At 45.7% G+C, this 17,550-nt stretch overlaps 1 protein-coding gene across 1 annotated transcript in view; it reads right to left on the bottom strand.

The window, feature by feature from the left end:
• Positions 1-12,316: 12,316 nt before the first annotated feature.
• The window catches only part of Galnt15 (polypeptide N-acetylgalactosaminyltransferase 15), a 36,045-nt gene continuing 30,811 nt past the window's right edge, over positions 12,317-17,550 (bottom strand). The window contains exon 10 of the mRNA XM_021181905.2: positions 12,317-16,396. Within this exon, the coding sequence (XP_021037564.1) occupies positions 16,250-16,396 (147 nt within the window). The 3' untranslated portion in view covers positions 12,317-16,249. The remainder of the gene's footprint in view (positions 16,397-17,550) is intronic.

The following is a 17,550-nucleotide window of genomic DNA, read 5'->3' as shown; positions in this document are numbered from 1 at the left end:
CAGCCTTAGAATGGTTTCTTGTCCTGGTCCCCTCCCCTCTGCTTCCTGGTCAGCATATGGTGAACAGCCTTGTTCCACCATGTTCTTCTACCATGCTGTTCTGCCTCACCACAGGCCTGATACAACAGAGCCAGCCACCCATGGGCTGAGGTCTCTGAAACCAAGTAAGTCCTTCATCCTTTCAGGTGGCTTTCTCAAGTATTCTGCTAAAGCAATAAAAGGCTGACGAACACAGTTGCTGCATGAACTGCTCTGCCTTCAGAGAACACCCAGGGCAGAGTGCAGGTGACCCTGGGCTCTGGCCTAGAGGAAATCTGAGCCAGCACAGAACTCGGTGGCTGTGCTGCTGGCAAAGGATGCGCAGGGAGTGTGCTGCCATCTGTGTCTGCTGTGCTTACTAAGCCGTACAGTCAGACTATAAATGGCGTAGTCCCAGAGTGGCCAGTGTGCCCCGGACCCAGGGTGTAGTCTCCCCTCCCCCAGCCTGAAACCTGCTTGCTCATGGGTGGAGCTTCCCGCTCAATCGTTCTGCCATGCCCACTGCTGGAACCTGCTGCTTTGCTGTTTGGAGCCATACACGTGGTCACCCTGCTACTGGTCCCCGGGACTATTTGGCGGGAAACAGGCCCCCGTCCCCTGCTTCATAACTGCGTGCGGAACAGTAAAATTGAGCTTTGATTAGAATGCCTGTCTTAGCTGCATTTCTTTCTCTCACCGCCTAGCCCCTCTTCTCTTCCAGGTTTCCAAAATGCCTTTCCAGGCTAGAACCCAGGCTGTGATCTGCTGGCTGGACACAACACCAGGCGAATTATGCGTCTCCTGTGCAGAATAGCAGCCTCTGGAAGAATCCATTTTGCAGCGAGAGTGAAAGCTGAGCTTCCACAGAGGAGTTGGGATCCTCACTAAAGTTTATGTGGTCTGTGTGCTGGTGGTGAAGCTGATGTGAGTCCCAGGGGGTCAGCTGGAGGTATGGCAGAGTTGGAGGGTGGGCCGCTCCTGTAGCACTTCCTCAGCTTCCTGTCTGTAGAGAGGTAGACATGCTCCTCTCTGCCTCTACTCCTACACTTCGATGGTCCACTCAAGGGCACAGGGCACCGGAGCCAACCCCTGCCGTGTACTGTGCTGACTTCCTTTAGCCTCTGGTTTCCTGATGACATTAGGATACCTGTCCTGTGCCCTAACTTGGCCTTTGAGTGGCATTAGTCATTGTGTTGGCTGGATGTCAGTGCTGTCCCAGAAACTACTCTGCATATTCTGAATATGTGAAGTTGCCCTGGGTAAGGTGACAGCCAGCAGATTTTGTAACAGTCAAGAGTATCTGCCATTCTCCTCCCCGGCAACCAGGCTCCATTAGCTTGAGCAGGGTTCTTGTGGCCAGGCACGTTATCTGAGCTGTCACCATCCAGCTCTGCCGCCTTCGCCTTCTCCTGAATGGCAGGAAATGCATGGGTGGGCCTTGTCAGTTCCCTTGTTACTGGCATCACTCTGATGTTCAGCCATGAGCCCTATGGCTATGAGTCACTGAAGGAGAGAGGCTGCCTGAACAACTCTGCCGGATTTTGGAAGAGCCTTCTAGAGACAGAAGAGTCTTTGGATCTGCCCCTACTCTTGTGTCCCCTGTGCTCCTTGAGTGGACTGCAGCTTAGAGCCACATGGCAGGGCTAATGTGCATGCCTGCCACTTTAGCTGGGGTGCAGAGCCTGTGTCAGATAAATCCAGAGAAAGAAAAAGACATCAGCCACTGGGCCTGGCTTTAAAATCCTGTCCTTACTTAACACAATCGAATTGACATCAGTCAAGGCTGTGCTGTAACTGACAGCAAGATGAGACCACAGTGTCTAGTTTGCTTCCTGTTGCTTGGTCCCCAGGGCAGTAATATTCAGAGTGAGACTTTTAGGAAGGGATTGGATCATGGCAGTCCTGGCTTCATCCACAGATTGATCCATCCGTGGCTTCACAATGTCAGGACCTGCTGGGAGGTGCTGGGAACTCGGGAGGCAGGAGCCAGTTGAAGGGGATTGGTCCTGGAGTTACAGCCTTAGAATGGTTTCTTGTCCTGGTCCCCTCCTCTCTGCTTCCTGGTCAGCATATGGTGAACAGCCTTGTTCCACCATATTCTTCTACCATGCTGTTCTGCCTTACCACAGGCCTGAAACCACGGAGCCAGGCAGCCAGCCATGGACAGAAATAAACTTTCCTTCCTTTCAGTTTTTTTTTTCTCAAGTACTGTGTTGCAGCAGTGAAAAGCTCACAAACATGGAGAACCACCCTGTTTTAAACGTTTATTTGCCTTATACTTCCAGGTCAGTCCATCGAGAAGAGAAGTCAGGGCAGAAACTCAAGGCAGGAGGTGGAAGCAGAAACCATGGAGAAACATTGCTTGCCGGTTTGCTCGCTGGCTCATGCTCAACCAGCTTCCACCTGCCGAGGCAAGGTGCCACCCACAGTGGGCTGGGCCCTCCTACATCAATCAAGATAATCTCTTACAGACATGGCCACAGGCCATTCTGATCTGTGCAGTCTCACAGTTGGGGTTCTCTTTTTCCAGGTGACTTTAAATTGTGTCAAGTTGACAATAAAAACTAACCAGTACAACATTTAAGCAAAGACAAAAGCAAGACCACAGGCCACCTGTAAGTAGTCTAGTCTGTGGGCAAACAAAAGTGGTGTTTCCCAATTAATTATGGGTCTAGCCCTACTCTACTCCCCCACAGCCTCCCAGACTAAGATAATTAAGATGCTCTGTCACAAAATTGTTCTGTCACACAGCATGGAACTCAGAGCAAGACGGTTTGTCCTTATCCTTGTAATGAGGTGAAGTCACGGAGCACAAATGGTCATCTGAGAAGCCTCCCTCGATACCTTCCTATGAGACACTCACAGCACAGCACCCCATGGTGTGTGGTCTTCCTCATTTCAACAAGCACCAACAAACCCGACTTGGATGGATCATTGGCTGTGTTCCTGGTGGTACTGGCTGGTGGATGTGCATCCCGGGGAAGGTGGCCAAGTACTGATTAACTCCACACAAGGAGCTTGAAAGCATTCCCTGGGTGCCTCCGTTGGTTGGTTCCTAACTGCAGGTGATACTTCTGTCTTCCTCCTCCTCATTTCAGCCTCTGTTCTGAAGGACACTTCCCTGGGGGCTTAGACTCAACTGACTTGAGGACCAGGTAAGAATGGAGCCTCGCCTCTTCTCTACAAGGATGTCTTCACAGAAGCTTCTGCGGCCTGTCTTTCCTTGCAAGTGCAGACTATAAGGCATACTGGCCTTCAGCCAATCAGGGATAAGAGGTGGGTGGGCAGTGTTCTAACCTGCTTCTCATTGGTTGGTTAGTTCTGGCACATGTTCTGTGAAATCTTAGAATACGGAGACACAAAGCACAATGCCCTTGCATTGGCCTTTCTTCCCTCCCTGTCCCATTCCCCATATTTTCTCACTCTTGCTTCCTGGGATTGCCTTCCAAATAAACCACCTGCCTCCAACCCTGTTCAGACTCTGTTATAGTTTGAGTGAAGCATTTCCATGAGGCTTATGTTTTTAATGTGCATTCCTTAACTTTTGGTGCTGGGGGTGGGGTGGGGTTGTAGCACCTTTAAGAGGGGAGGTCTAGCTGCTGTAAGTGGATCATGAGGAGTGGGCCTTTGAAGGTCAACTCACTTGCTCTGTTTCCTGGTTTGCTATGATGTGAACAGCCTCTGCCAGGCACTCCAACTGCTGGCACTGGTGGCGCATACCTTTAATCCCAACACTTGGGAGGCAGAGATAGGTAGATTTCTGAGTTTGAGGCCAGCCTGGTCTAGAGTGAGATCCAGGCCAGTCTGTTTCGAAAAAACAGAAAACAAAAAACAAAACAAAACAAAAAACCCCAAACAAACAAACAAAAGACACCCCGACAATGTCATCTCTTTTAAAGGAAAACATTTAATTTGGGGATTTTGGGGATTGTAATGTAATGAACAAGATGTAAGGAAACAATACCATGGATGAATGTAATCATGGAAACCAAGCCTAGAGTGTGTGCATGATAACGTTGCAGTAAGGTAGGTAAATGCCCGATGAAGTAATGTGTGAACGCCTTAATTATGATTGGCTAAGTGTAGCTTAAAAACCCTGGTCTGGCCATTGCAACTCAGTCCCTCCTAGAGTCCCACGGAGATGCCGTTGTGCTGAGAGATCGAGTTCACCGACCTGGACGCCCACTGCCGAACGAGACAAGCCTGCACACGTTGAGAACCTTGCTCGATGTGCAGCCATCAAACCAGGCTACGACATTGGCCCAGACAGGAGGTCAGTGAAGTATGTGTGTGAACGAATGCAATCCCATTTTGCTATTTGCTATTTATGAATAAATAAGATGTTATAACCAGACCTCCGAGTCCGAGGCTTCCTTCTTGCCTCTGTCCTCAATCCTGACTCATTACAGGGATGGCTAACAGTTTCGGAGGTTTAGTCTTTTATCTTCACGGTGCAAAGCATGGTAGTGTGCAGGCAGACACGGTGCTGGAGGAGCTGAGAGTTCTACATCTTGATCTGCAGGCAGCAGGAGATTGTGACACACTGACCATTCGTGAGCTTCTAAGACCTCTAAGCCTGCCTGCCCCCAGTGACCTACTGCCTCCAGCAAGGCTAGACCTACTCCAACAAGGCCACACCTCTTAATAATGTCACTCCCTATGGACCAAGCATTCACACACACACACACACACACACACACACACACACACACACACACACATATTTGAATAGGGGCCATCCCTATTCAAATCACCACACCACCTATCTCTACCACCATTTCCTTCCTCCATAATGTTGGCTGGAATTGTTTTTTTTCCTCCAGCTCCAACTAATAGTTCTCAAGCTCTTAGTCCTAGAAACTGGTCCAGGGCAGGCATAGGCTACTCTGTCAGAGTGATTGAACTGTCGCAGTGAATTGGGATATAGACAGCTTGACCTATGGATGCTTAAAGGTGGCTTAAAGAAGGCTATGTGTATCTTGTTACTCTTTGATAATGACATCTCTTTCCCTCTCCCTTGAAGTGGGCTTGGCCTGTCATTGCCTTGGAAACCGAAGAAGATGGAAGACTACATCAGAGGATGGTGGCTTCCCTTTGTGGTCTTTGAGAGGACTGTTTTTTTCTCTAGACATGTTGAGCTACTGTGTTGAGAAATGGACTCCCCTGCTATAGGGACCCAAGGATCCCTGAGAAGATGGGAAGGAAAGGACCCAACTTCACCTAGCATTCTAGATATTTCTAACAGTAAATGCATCAAGAGTCTTGTTCATTTGCTTTTCCAGATTAGATCAGCCAGGGAGCACTAAGTGAAACCAGTTGGTAGATGGATCAGAGTAATCAACCCCAACTCAGCCCACATTGTGAGCCATGATAAGGAAGCAGTTATTTTAAGGGAGCTTGTCACACAGCAGTAGGTAACTCCAATGCTGGGGTGAAAGGACATGAGATCTGGAATTGTTTCAGCCACACGAGGAGAATCTAAATGTCCCCAGAAAGTGATCAAGACAAAAGTTTTAAAATTTGATCTCAGACAAGAGCCCTCTGGTGTCTGAACCCAGACCTGTGACTTTCTTCCTTTTCCGATCTCCTTCATTATAGATACAAAAGGAAGTGACACGCCTCCTCCAACAAGGCCACTCCTTCTAATCCTTCCCAAACAGATCCACCAACTGGAGACCAAGCTTTCAAATATATGAACCTCTGGGGGCCACTCTCATTCAAACAACCACAGAGAAGGGTGGGGAAGATGGTGGTGGGGGAGAAGGACACTGTAGGCACAGGACATCGAAACAGACAAGAGGAAGTATGTGAAAATGAGAACAAGCTCTAGTTCAGAAGGGTGCCCTGGACGTCGAGAGGAGAGGAGATTTTAGGGAGGTTGTATGGTCTGAATGTGAAGTGCCTATCTTAATCTCGTATGTTTGATACTTGATTCCTAACAGGGTCCTCCTTTAGGAGACTGTGAGTCCTAGCAAGAAGTGTTCCACTGGGAGAATGTCCTTGGGTGCTGTGTCTTGCTCTGATCCCCTCCTGTACCCCTTCTCTGACTCCTGTTTGCCATGAAGCAAACAGCTGTCCTCTGCTACCTGCCTCTGCCATTGGAGCCTTCTGCTTGAGTACACAGGGTCAAGCAAGCATGGACTATGCCCTCAAATAAACCCATTCTCCTTTAGGTTGTTTCTGTTGGGTGTTTTGCAACAAAAAGTAGCTAGCACAGAAAGGAAGGGTGTGTAGGCAAGCAGGGTTAGTGAACCCACACTGCTCTGACTGTGGTGGGCAGTCATTAAAGAGGGCTCAGGGAGGAAGGCTTTAACAGTCCACAAAAGGTCTCATCAAGACTTTTGGCAGTGCTTCAGTGTATGAATCCGAGGTTCAAGGGCAAGGCCTGTGCTGTACCTGGGAACAATCAGTACACAGGTAGATGGATGGTTACAGCACAAAGATGTGCCTACTGGACATCCCCTCAGGACAACGTTGGAAACATAATCACTGTTTACAAGTCTAGAGCTATTTTGCAGCTTACTTGTCAAATGCATGCAAATTCTCATTCAGTTGCTTTCCTGTAATTGTTTTTTGAAGTAGCCCTTCCTTCCCAGAAACCAGAGAGTACACATTCAATACTCTCACACTTTGCCCTGACAGAAAAAGCAGTGAAGAGTGAGGCTTCACAATTTTCTGATTTGTGGGTGATTCATCAGGTTTTCCAAGCCAACAGCACAGAAAGTACAACGAGGATCACCGCTGGCATCTAACAGATACTCCTAGGTAATCATCGCTCTGTAATCTGGAAAGCCATCCTCAGAATTAGAGTTCATTCTGGAAAAGCCTTATAGCCCAGGCTGCTAGCATTAAATATGTCATCTAGAACCCTGGCTTTGCCCTCGGCAGACCACCCACAGCACAGCTGTTACGATTGAAGGACAATGCACATTCCCTGGAACCAGCCAGATGTTGTGTTCTGCAGTTCATAGCAACACAGGGAAGGGGAGAATTAGAACCAAAGGCTTGGAAGATTTTACCTTAAGCAACCTGCCTTGTGGACAAACCCCGAGAAAACACTGGACACTACCCCGGAATGGTTCTCTTCCTGTTATATGCAAACAGTACCTAGTGGTCTGGCCTTGTTATTTTAAGTGGTGCACACCTTTAATCCCAGCACTTGGGAGGCAGAGGCAGGTGGATTTCTGAGTTCGAGGCCAGCCTGGTCTACAAAGTGAGTTCCAGGACAGCCAGGGCTACACAGAGAAACCCTGTCTCAAAAAAACCAAAACCCAAACCAAACCAAACCCCCCCCAAAAAAGGAAGATTCTCAAGTGAATTCCTTAGTTGTTTGCACTAGTTACATATCTTGAAAGAAGAAAACCATCAGAAACCCCAGTAAAACTCCCTCACTTTTATATTTAAATGTTTTTATGTTTCTTCTAAAATTCTTATAGAAACAGAAATAGTTTGCATGATTTTCATGCTTGAATTATGTCCTAATTATGGACCTATTGCTGTGGAGAGACACCACAACCATGGCTACTCTTATAAAAGAAAGCACTTACTTGAGACTTGCATTCAGTTTCAGACATTCAGTCCATTATCATCAGGGTAGGGAGCATGGCAGCATGCAGGCAGCCAAGGTGCTGGAGGAGTAGCTGAGAGTTCTACATCTGGATTTGCAGGCAGCAGGAAGAGCCGGCTACTGGTCCTGGCTTGAGCTTTTGAAACCCCAAAGTCCTCTCTCAGTGACACATTTCTTCCAACAAGGTCACACATCCTAGTCCTACTCAAAGTAATGCCATTCCCTGATGACTGCAGGCTCTGATACATGGGCCTATGGGGACCATTCTCATTCAAGCCACAGTAAAGAAATAGATCTTCAAAGTAAAAGCCAACAGGGCTGGTGAGTAGAAAGTTAAATGCATAGCTAGGTACAGTGACTTGTGTCTATAATCCCAGCATTTGAGAAGGATCCCTGGAAGTTCAAAGCCAGCCTGGGCTACATACTGAATTTTAGGCTAGCCTGAGCTACAGAGAGAGACCCTCAAAAAATGAGTAAAATAATTTTAAATTACAGGTATCTGTGATCCATTGCACCAAGTATCTTACCTTTAGATCGAGAGTGGCGAGGCAGTGGCATTTCTTAAGCCCCAGTTGGCCATTCTGTTACTTGCATCTAAACTCATGCAAATAAACGCACCTAATTTTGGTGTGTCCTAAAACAACATGGGCCTTATTTTTTGCCCATTTCTATTTGGAGGGTAACTGTTTGTATCTTACTTTCTTTGTAAACCAAGGAGGCAGTTAGGTGAGGAGGTACACGGTGAAGATCTTGAAACCGGTTCATCTTGAGTTTGTGATCCAATTCCAGCACCTTCTAGTTGAGTGGTCGTCAGAAAATTTAACCTATGAAAGCCTTGATCCTCAACTCTAAAATAGAGAATGTGAAATGGGAGCAATAATAGGAACCACTTTAATTCTTTATTGGGTGTTTGCTTAGCACAGGCATAGCCTGGAAGGCTGTCATCATTGGCTTTTCTGATGATAGGTACAGATGCTTAGTGGTGCTGTCTGTTGCCCAACAGTGATGCCTTCATTTTTTCCTACATGACTTTTTCTTTGAAGTCTTAAAATGTCATTTTTCTGTAGCTCACTTTCTCTTCCATGGCCAACTCTATAAAGTCTAGTAACCAGCCCTTGGGTGAGTGCCAAAGTAGAACTAAGGAAGTGTGGTCTGTGTCTTTGTGAAAAAGAAGCCTACTCCTTGTTCTGGAAGATAGTTTCTGTAAAAGTATCTTTTATTTGCCAGATGTAATTGTTGCCTCACAGGATTACTGCTGAATAAGCTCACCCTTTCTAAGTCTTACTGAACTCTGGCTGTCTGGTTCAACTCAGCTTTTCTGGCCAAAACTCCTCTCCAAGCTGACTGATGCAAACTGGCTTCTCTTGGCTTCTGGCTGAATTGCTTTGCTTGGCCTCAAACTAATTCTGGTAATCTTTTCTAATTTTCTGGCTCCTTCTCATTCTCTGGTTTATTCTGTCTTCACCTGCAACCTGTCCCAGTAAAACTGCTCCCTTCTTTCTCTGCACTGTTCTCTTAAGTCGCCTCTCTTTCATGTCTGTTCTCAAGAGAATTGGGTGTGTACTATCTATGAGTCATTCAGTCAAATCTTTCTCTGATTTGTCACTTTGTCTGCCCCTCAGTTAGATGTCACTTTCAAACATGGCTGCTTCCTTCTACAAACTAACTTTACCTTCATCGTTTAGGATTAAAGGGGTTACTAAGGGCATGCCTGTATTTCAGCCAGAGGGATTAAAATGGTCTATTTCCAGTTGGATCATACAGACCTAGAAAATCTTTGGATGTGATCCCTTGCCTGAGCAGCCATGTAGCTGAATTAAATTTCCTCTACAGGTTTCAAAGTGAATGATCTAATAACATGGACAAAGTGCCCAGTTGCATCTGTAAGGCGATAGCTATCTAGGATGTTACAGGTGGGGATGATAGGTGGTGAGAGGAGGGTTCTGAAGACCTGACCAGCTATGAAGGTAGTGCCTAAACCCATCTGTGAAGGGGTATCATTGTCAAGGGCACAGAGCCAAAACCATCAGCAGGTAAACCAGCCCGCCATTTAGAGCTGTGGTAGGCCTTCCATGGAGAGTGGTCAAGGAAGGGTGCCCCCACTGAGTAGTAAGAGCAGGGGCCTCCATTTGCCACAATGAACATCTGATGGGGGAAAACAAAATGCTCCAGCCTAAAAGTCTACAGGCTTCACATGTGGCTTCCCTAGAGTCTTCAGATCTATTACATATGCATGCCAATGGGAGATCACGAGATGTCAATCACATTGGCAAGTGCACATGAATGGAGGAGATGGGGTTGGAGTGCTTTGGAACTGGTATGAGTTTGGGAAGAGGACAGTACCTTGGCAGTTGAAGAGGGATGCTGTGCTGGGATGTAACAGGCAGGAGGCACTTCAGGTTTGGCCATGAAACATGTTATATAGTTTAGGGCTGGTGAGGTTTGCTTGGCCTTACATGGTCCTGGCTGCAAGCCCTGCTGTTGAAGTCCCTTTCCTTGGCTGGGCTCTGACCCTTTGTTTTGAAGTCTGGCTCAGTTGGATGCCAGGGGTCAGGTTTTTACAGTGAGGCATAGAGTATTGATCTTCCTCACATAACAGCTTGTATCTGATCTCCTTAGGTCCTGAATGCAGAGGGACTATGTGGGTGTGCAGGGCTGTGCATCCTGCCCTTTGTGGGTGTCTTCACACCGTAAGAACTAAAGCATCAACTTTAACCTGTTAGTGCAACTCAGTCCCTTTGGCTTGGCTACATGCTGACAGTTACTCTTTGCCTTTCTTCCTTGTTACTGCTCTTCCTTGATGTATTGTTTTTACCTATTTAGATACAGACATTTATCAGGGTTCTCTAGAGGAACAGAACTGATGGAATGAGTATATTTTACAAAGTCAGAGTGGCTTACCAGGTGTGGGCTAGGCAATGCAGCCATGGCTGTCTGCTCATCCATGAGGCTGAATGTCTCAGCAGTCCCTGTCTGGCACCAATAGCTAAGAGATCCATTGGTCCTCAGCTCATGGTGGAAAACTAAAGAGGCTAGGTTTTGATGGATACAGCAGCAGCAGCAGCAGCAGCAGCAGCAGCAGCAGCAGCAGCAGCAGCAGCAGCAGCAACAGGATCAATGCACTCACCAGCAAGAAGTGAAAACAAGAAGCTCTATTCTGTTTCTGTGAAAACTTTTGTATCTGGTCTGTGACAGACATGCTAACTAACCACTCTGGTGGAGGATCTTTCCCACCCAGTTAATCTTTCCTGTAAATACCCTTGAAGATCTTCCTAGAGCATATCTCTTAGTTAATTCCTGATCCAATCATGTTGAAAATCAAGATAAGCCCAGCAAGAAGGCTAAGCTTTGCCATCAAGACCAAGAAACTGAGTTGGATCCCTGGGACTCACATGATGGAAGAAGAGAATTGGCTCTCACAAGTTGTTCTCTGACTTATATACATATTCCATGGCTCACATATGTATGCCTGAGAGCTTGAACACACACACACACACACACACACATCCCAAATAAATAAAAGTAATAATTTTAAAAGGTTAACTCTAGCAACAAGGTTCTGCTATGTAGCTCAGGTTTGACTCAAACTTTTAATCAGCCTCCAGAATGCTGGGTTACAGGCATGCACCACTCACTGTCCTCAGGCACCACTCACTGTTCTAGTTAGGTTTCTATTGCTGTGATAAACACCATGACCGAAAGCAACTTGAAGAGATTTATTGTCCATCACGAAGAAGGTCAATGCCGGGACTGAAGCAGGGATCATGGAAGTGTTGCTTATTGGCTTGCTCCCCCAGGGCTTGCTCAGTTTTATTTCTTATGCATCTTAAGACCTGCCCAGGGATGGCACTACCCACAGTGGCTGGGCCCTTCCCATCAGTCATCAATCAAGAAAACACCTCTTGTCTCGTTAGGAAAGCCTGAGTTCCTTAACCTTTCCAACCAGAACCTGGAATCTGCAAGCCAGGCATCAGGGGTTTGCTACTTTGATTTTAAAAAACGGTTTTATTTGCTTGTTTCCACTTTTTGTGTGTGAGAGACAAGGTCTCGTGTATCCTAGGCTGCCTTCAGACTCACAAGCCCGGATGACTCAGAACTTCTGATCCTCCTGCTTCCAACTTTGAAGTGTTATTCCTGTATCTCAAATCAATGTGTATTAACAGGGAGAACCCTGTTCCCCTCATTGATGCTTTGTTATTGGTTTTGATTGGTTTATTAATGATAAGAACCATTCTGGTGTTGTTGTTTTCTCTCCAAAAGATTTCTTTTTTAAATAATTTTATTAAGGTATATCACAACATCCATACATTTAAAGTTTGTAATCTAGTAGTATTGTATTCGTTACTTTTCTCTCCTTCTCCCCTTCCTCCCTCCTCCTCCTCCTCTCTTAGAGTTTTTGAAACAGGGTTTCAATCTAGTTCAAGCTGCCTTAGAATAAGCCTCCTGCTTTAGACTCTCAAACAATGGATTACAATCATGAGCCATCACACCCAGCAACATTCGTGGTTTCTTTGGTAACATTTCTTGGTTTTATTTTTTAAAACACACACACACACACACATACACACACACACACACACACACACACACACCACACACACACACACACACACACACACACACACACACACACACACCACACAGAGAATCTATCTTCTTCTGCAGCTGGGTTAAATGCCCCAGTCCAGGAGATAGGAAATTACAGGGATTGGATAAGTCTGACCAGCCAGATATTTTTGCAAACAAAGTTTTATTAAAACATAACTCTGATCGCTTGTTTGCTTCCATTGCTGACCCTTTCTGTACAGCAGTGCATAGCTGAGTATTTTCAAGAGACCATGTTCCTACCAACAAGATACTGGCCTGGCACAGAAGAGTTCCCAACCCCACCCTTGTCCAGTCTGACATAACTTTATAGTACTGATTCTCTGAAGCGCTTTATCCTGATTTGCAGCATTCATTGGTGTGGGGAAGGAACATTAGTTCTTCCTGCTCCTCTGTCACTTCAGCTTTGCTCAAAAATACTCAGTTTCACTGGTGTTCACCAGCCTGCCCAGATTTTTGCCCCCTCCGTTTCCCAACTCAGGCTTGGTTTGCACCACCCTCTCTGTGTAAGTCAGGAGGTCTACCCCCATCTTCCTCTCCGCTCTAATTCTCTGTCCTAGGGCCATAAGAAGAAGCTAAGGCTGCCAAAGACTCATACATTTCCACATTGACTCTCAAGTCACCCGTAGAGACTCATTTCTTAGTGACAAATCCAGGTGAATGTGTTGATTGGTCCAACATGGACCAGGTGTTCTCCCAGTCCAATTAGATGGGAGAAAGGGATGAATCCTGTGGCAGGAACAATCAGCTCTCACAATAGTCACATGATAGTCATGTGACCAGAGCTGGAGATTACAGGATGGATGGATGGTACTCCTGCGTCCTGGCTGCTTCAGGATGCCTCTTGTACCTGTAGGACATGTCAGTGATGCATCCGGGAAGGCCAAGACTTTCAAAACAGCAGCTCAGGTTCTTGGGGGCCATATGTAAATGAAGCCATCAGCTACAGGTAATGTGCTAATGGCCTGTGCTGGAGGGAGTGGAGCTGCAGTTCCTTCCTGGTGACCTGTCAAGGTCACACTTTAGAAAAGCTCAAAGTCTTTTCTAAGCCTCAGCTGCAGTGGCCTTGACCTGTCTGCTTTGTGCTTCTCTGCCCCCTCTCACTACCCTATTAAAAGATTTTTAAAATGTATTTTATTTTTAATTATGTATATGTTTGCATGTCTGTGAGATGGGTATATACATATGCCAAAGAAGAACGTATGGAATGAAAGATGGCTGTGAGTTGCCTTGTGTGGGTACTGAGAACAGAGCTCAGGTCCTCTGTAAGAGCAGTGTGTGCTCCTTAACCCCTGAGCCATCTGCCGTTTCCCTGTTTGCTCAACTCTCAGCTGCATGTTTACTCTTCCAGAGCCCCTTTCAAGTGCAGTCAGTTTGCATTTCTGGATTTGGTGAGTCATTTCGTGTTCAACTAGCGTCCTCATGGCACGTCAGTTGAAAATGGAGCTCCTTCAAGGCAAGTGTGGCAATATAACCTTAGAGCTGTTGCGTCCTGGTCTGAGGCAGCACCATGATAGGTGCTGGGACCTTCCAGATGTACATGGAAATTGGAACTCTGACTTTGCTACAGGTTTATGACCTCGAGGCAGAAGAGGACCACATCATGGCCCTTCTGGATTGACATCTGTTGTCACAGCAAATAGAGTACGGCCCGGAGTCATCTGGTGCTTGTTTCTCTCCGCCCACTCCAACAGGATCCTTAATAATGGGGGTGGGCTTTGTGAGACAGATCACAAAAACAACTCCTGTTTTGAAGAGTCATAAAATTCAGACAGACAAGCAAAATCAAATCAGGAATCCTATCAATTCACTGCCAAGTTTCTCTTCTTCTAAACGGACCACTGATAAGAATCCACTACACTAGTTACACCGTAAGGGGATTGCTTTTCAGAAGCAAGTAGAAGTGTCTGTACTGTTTAAATTAGGGGTTTGTAAGTACCAGCCAGGGACTGAGGTGATGGCCATTTCTGTAATAAAATAATAAATCATGGGGACAGTTAAGGAGCAACAAATAGCACATTCTTGTTTTGTTAAAACAATTAAGCAGTGAGCCATCTGGGTCCGTTTGTTAATCACCAGAACACACACAACACAATGTAGTCTTTCATTTAGCTATATTAATTTATCCCAACAACTTCAGCTACTCACAATGCTAATAATAGCGTTCATTTCAAAATAAAGATCTTGAAAAATACTCTTCAGCCATTACTGCCCTTTACAAGGTTGTCATCTGAAAAATTTTAGCTCCATCCCAGCCTCATCATGTCAGAAGAGTTTGTTTTAAATATAGACCAGTCTGAAGCAAGAAGATGGTGGCTAAAAATCTCTTCCCTAAATAGGGGCTGAATCTATCTAGTGCTATTCAGGGCTACTGTTTGTGATGGTTGGCTATTTTATAACTGTGTTCTCAGGTTCAGTAGCCATTTGCCACAGTACAATGGCTGTAAAGAACCAGTACAATCAAGGGACAATTTGAAAATTTCCAGAATTGTGGTGAATTTCCAACAAAATGGCCACACTGGGGTTGTGTCCATGATATTAGATAGTGTTAATCCGGAGTGCCTCTAAGGCTAGAGAAACATCAGGCATTGACTTGAAAGTTGGAGAAGTAACATATTTCTCATGTCACCCACATGTCTTCTCCAGTTCTTATTTGAAACAACTGTATTTAGAGACAGCCCAGAGGACAAAGACATCTTGAGTGGGAAGTTTCTAAGCTTACCAGATAGAAAGCTATTTCCATTCAGAAAGAAATGGGCAAGAGTTTTTTTCTCAGCAGCATCCTACCCCACTCAGCAACTCCCGTGGTTGAGCCTAGGTTCTTCTCTGGTTGAGGTGGAGTTCTTTCAGCCATGTGAACATTTAACTGGAAGCCACATTTAGGGGGTCTTGAACAATTGTTATGGGCTCATAGGTAGCCAGTCAAACCTCAGGGACATTTATTAGCCAGATCTATTTTGCCTTGTAAAGATTTTGGGTTTCTCTCTTTCAAAAGTTTTATTTCTCATCAAGCCAACACGACTCTCCTAAGCGGGCATTAAAAGACTTTGTCTCCTGTAATACCTTTGTTCATGAGCATGCTCAGATGTGTTGACCCTTCCAGCACTGGTGATCCAAGAAAGAATACATTGCAGGGAAATCTGGTTGTGATCTATAAAAGAGCTAGAGCAGCTGAATGGAGGTAGAAAGTCTTGAGGAGGCTGTCCTGAAGATGAGAACACCTTAACCAGGTCTGCTGACTCTTCAGTGGGCAGTGCTGAGCTGGACGGTTGGACCAAATCTCTCTGATGTCTTCTTCCCAGCCCCACCCCATTCCTCCCTGTCCCCCTCTGCTTCCTTTTGAGCTTGGGGTCAACGAATGGACATGAAATGTATGCTAGTGAGCAGAGTCATAAGGTGGGGACTGCCAGGCCATAGCATGGCCCTCATGCTAACTTCCACGACTGGACACATCCACTCTCCGAGTAAGGGCTACGGGAAATTCACCTACTGGATTTGATGTCTCCCAGAAGTGCTGCCAGACAATGCAGGAGCCTCTTCGCACAGTCAGGGATAAAAGCAAATGTTAAGTGCTCAGTGTGGGCAGGGTGTGGGGAGGGGGCGGGGAAGACTTTTCTTTCCTCATAATGATCACTTCTGGAGATGAAGACACTGAACAATCCATTGTTTTTCATCTTAAAAAAAAAAAAACAACAAAACAAAACCCAGCCAACATAGCCAGGTGGTGGTGGCTCTCTTAGTCCCAGCACTGGGGAGGCAGAGGCAGGTGGATTGCTATGAGTTTGAAGCTAGCCGAGTCTACACAGTGAGTTTCAGGACAGCCAGGGCTACACAGAGAACCCTGTCTCGAGAAACCATACCAAACAACAAAAACCAGTCTACAATCAATGTGGTAAGGTACCTGGAGAGAGCTTCTGTGCTTTTGTTTTTGTTGTTTGTTTGTTTTGACAGTACTCTCTTCTCTTCTACTCCAGAAGCCCAGACACTAGGGGCTGGCTCAGGGCATAAAGGAGCAGAGAATGTGATGCCCAGCCTTTCTTTGCTCTCTGTCAAGGTCGTTCACCGTTCATCCACAGGGTGGATCTGGTTGAACCGCCACAGCTGGCTGGTCTTACCATCACATTGACGCAAGTACAAGTCCTTATTGCTTGGCTGGACCCCAGCGTCCATGCATTTTCCAGAAAGAACGTGGATGATCATTCCATCCTGAAAAGAGAAAGAAGAAGCCCAATTCCTGACAGTTGTCAAAGGAGGACATTTTAAAGATTTCTGCTGAGTATTAAAGAGTAACAGAGGTGGTCTGAGCTAGCCTGGAAGGAGAGGTAGGATTGTCAGTTAATAGAAAATATAATTTAATTAACCCTAAAATGTAGACGCCACTCAACCCTTCAGGGTCATAAACTCAATTGTTTGTATTGCTGCTACATGACTGTGTCATTTCTTAGAATGTTCTGGTTAGGATCACTCTGTCAGGGTGTGTCCAGTCTTCTTCTTGTATTGTCAGAGACACTGTTGTCACTGCATGCGTGAGTTTGTGCTTTTAACAGGGGCTCATTAGCACCCTGTAAAACGTGCAAATTGACATCATGGATGCCAGACTGAGGGTATCCTAGAGGTCTACTCCGATTAGCCACACCCAAGAGACACACAAAAGGTAGAACTCCACTCCAGCAGGTTTAATATCCACCCTAACACTCCCCTTTCAAGAAAAAATGGATTTCTTTAGAAAATTAAACAACTTTAGCCACAATGTTATAAATCTTTCCTCATTGTTGAGATATTCCAAAATTCAGACTGTTTAAAATACACAAATTAGTTGTGTTTAGTATATTCCAGAATATTTCCACCACTGCCTAAAGATGCCATTACCCAGAAGCAGCCATTTGCCCTTCTGTTCTCCTTCCAGCCAGGGAATCAGCAGTCTTTCTCTGTGGTTATGTGTTCCCCTGTTCTAGACGTTTCACATAAGCACAGTTGTACAGTGTGGTTCCTTTGTAACTAGCCTCTTTCATTTTGCATGTTTTCCAGATTTATTCATGTTGAGGTAAAAACTCGTACTTCATTGCCTTTTCTCTTTCTTTTTACTGTGATAAAAAACAAACAAATGTACTAACGCTTGTTATTTTTGGAGCATTTTCAATTCACGGTCAAATCCACAGACACACAAAGACTGGCCTTTTCCCAATTCGGTATCTGGAGCCACTCACTCACCTAAGTATTATAATCCTTCTATTTTCTCTCCGTTAATGTGTGTTCTCTGGGAAGGATCTAGAATTTATCTATGGAAAATATAGGGTTAAAAACTTCACACAGCCAGGTGTGGTGGCGCACGCCTTTAATCCCAGCACTCGGGAGGCAGA

This window comes from Mus caroli, chromosome 14 (assembly GCF_900094665.2).
Source record: "Mus caroli chromosome 14, CAROLI_EIJ_v1.1, whole genome shotgun sequence".
Classification (NCBI taxonomy): Eukaryota; Metazoa; Chordata; class Mammalia; order Rodentia; family Muridae; genus Mus; species Mus caroli.
The sequence above is the reverse complement of the archived record's forward strand: the minus strand, read 5'-3'. Positions and strand labels throughout refer to the sequence as shown.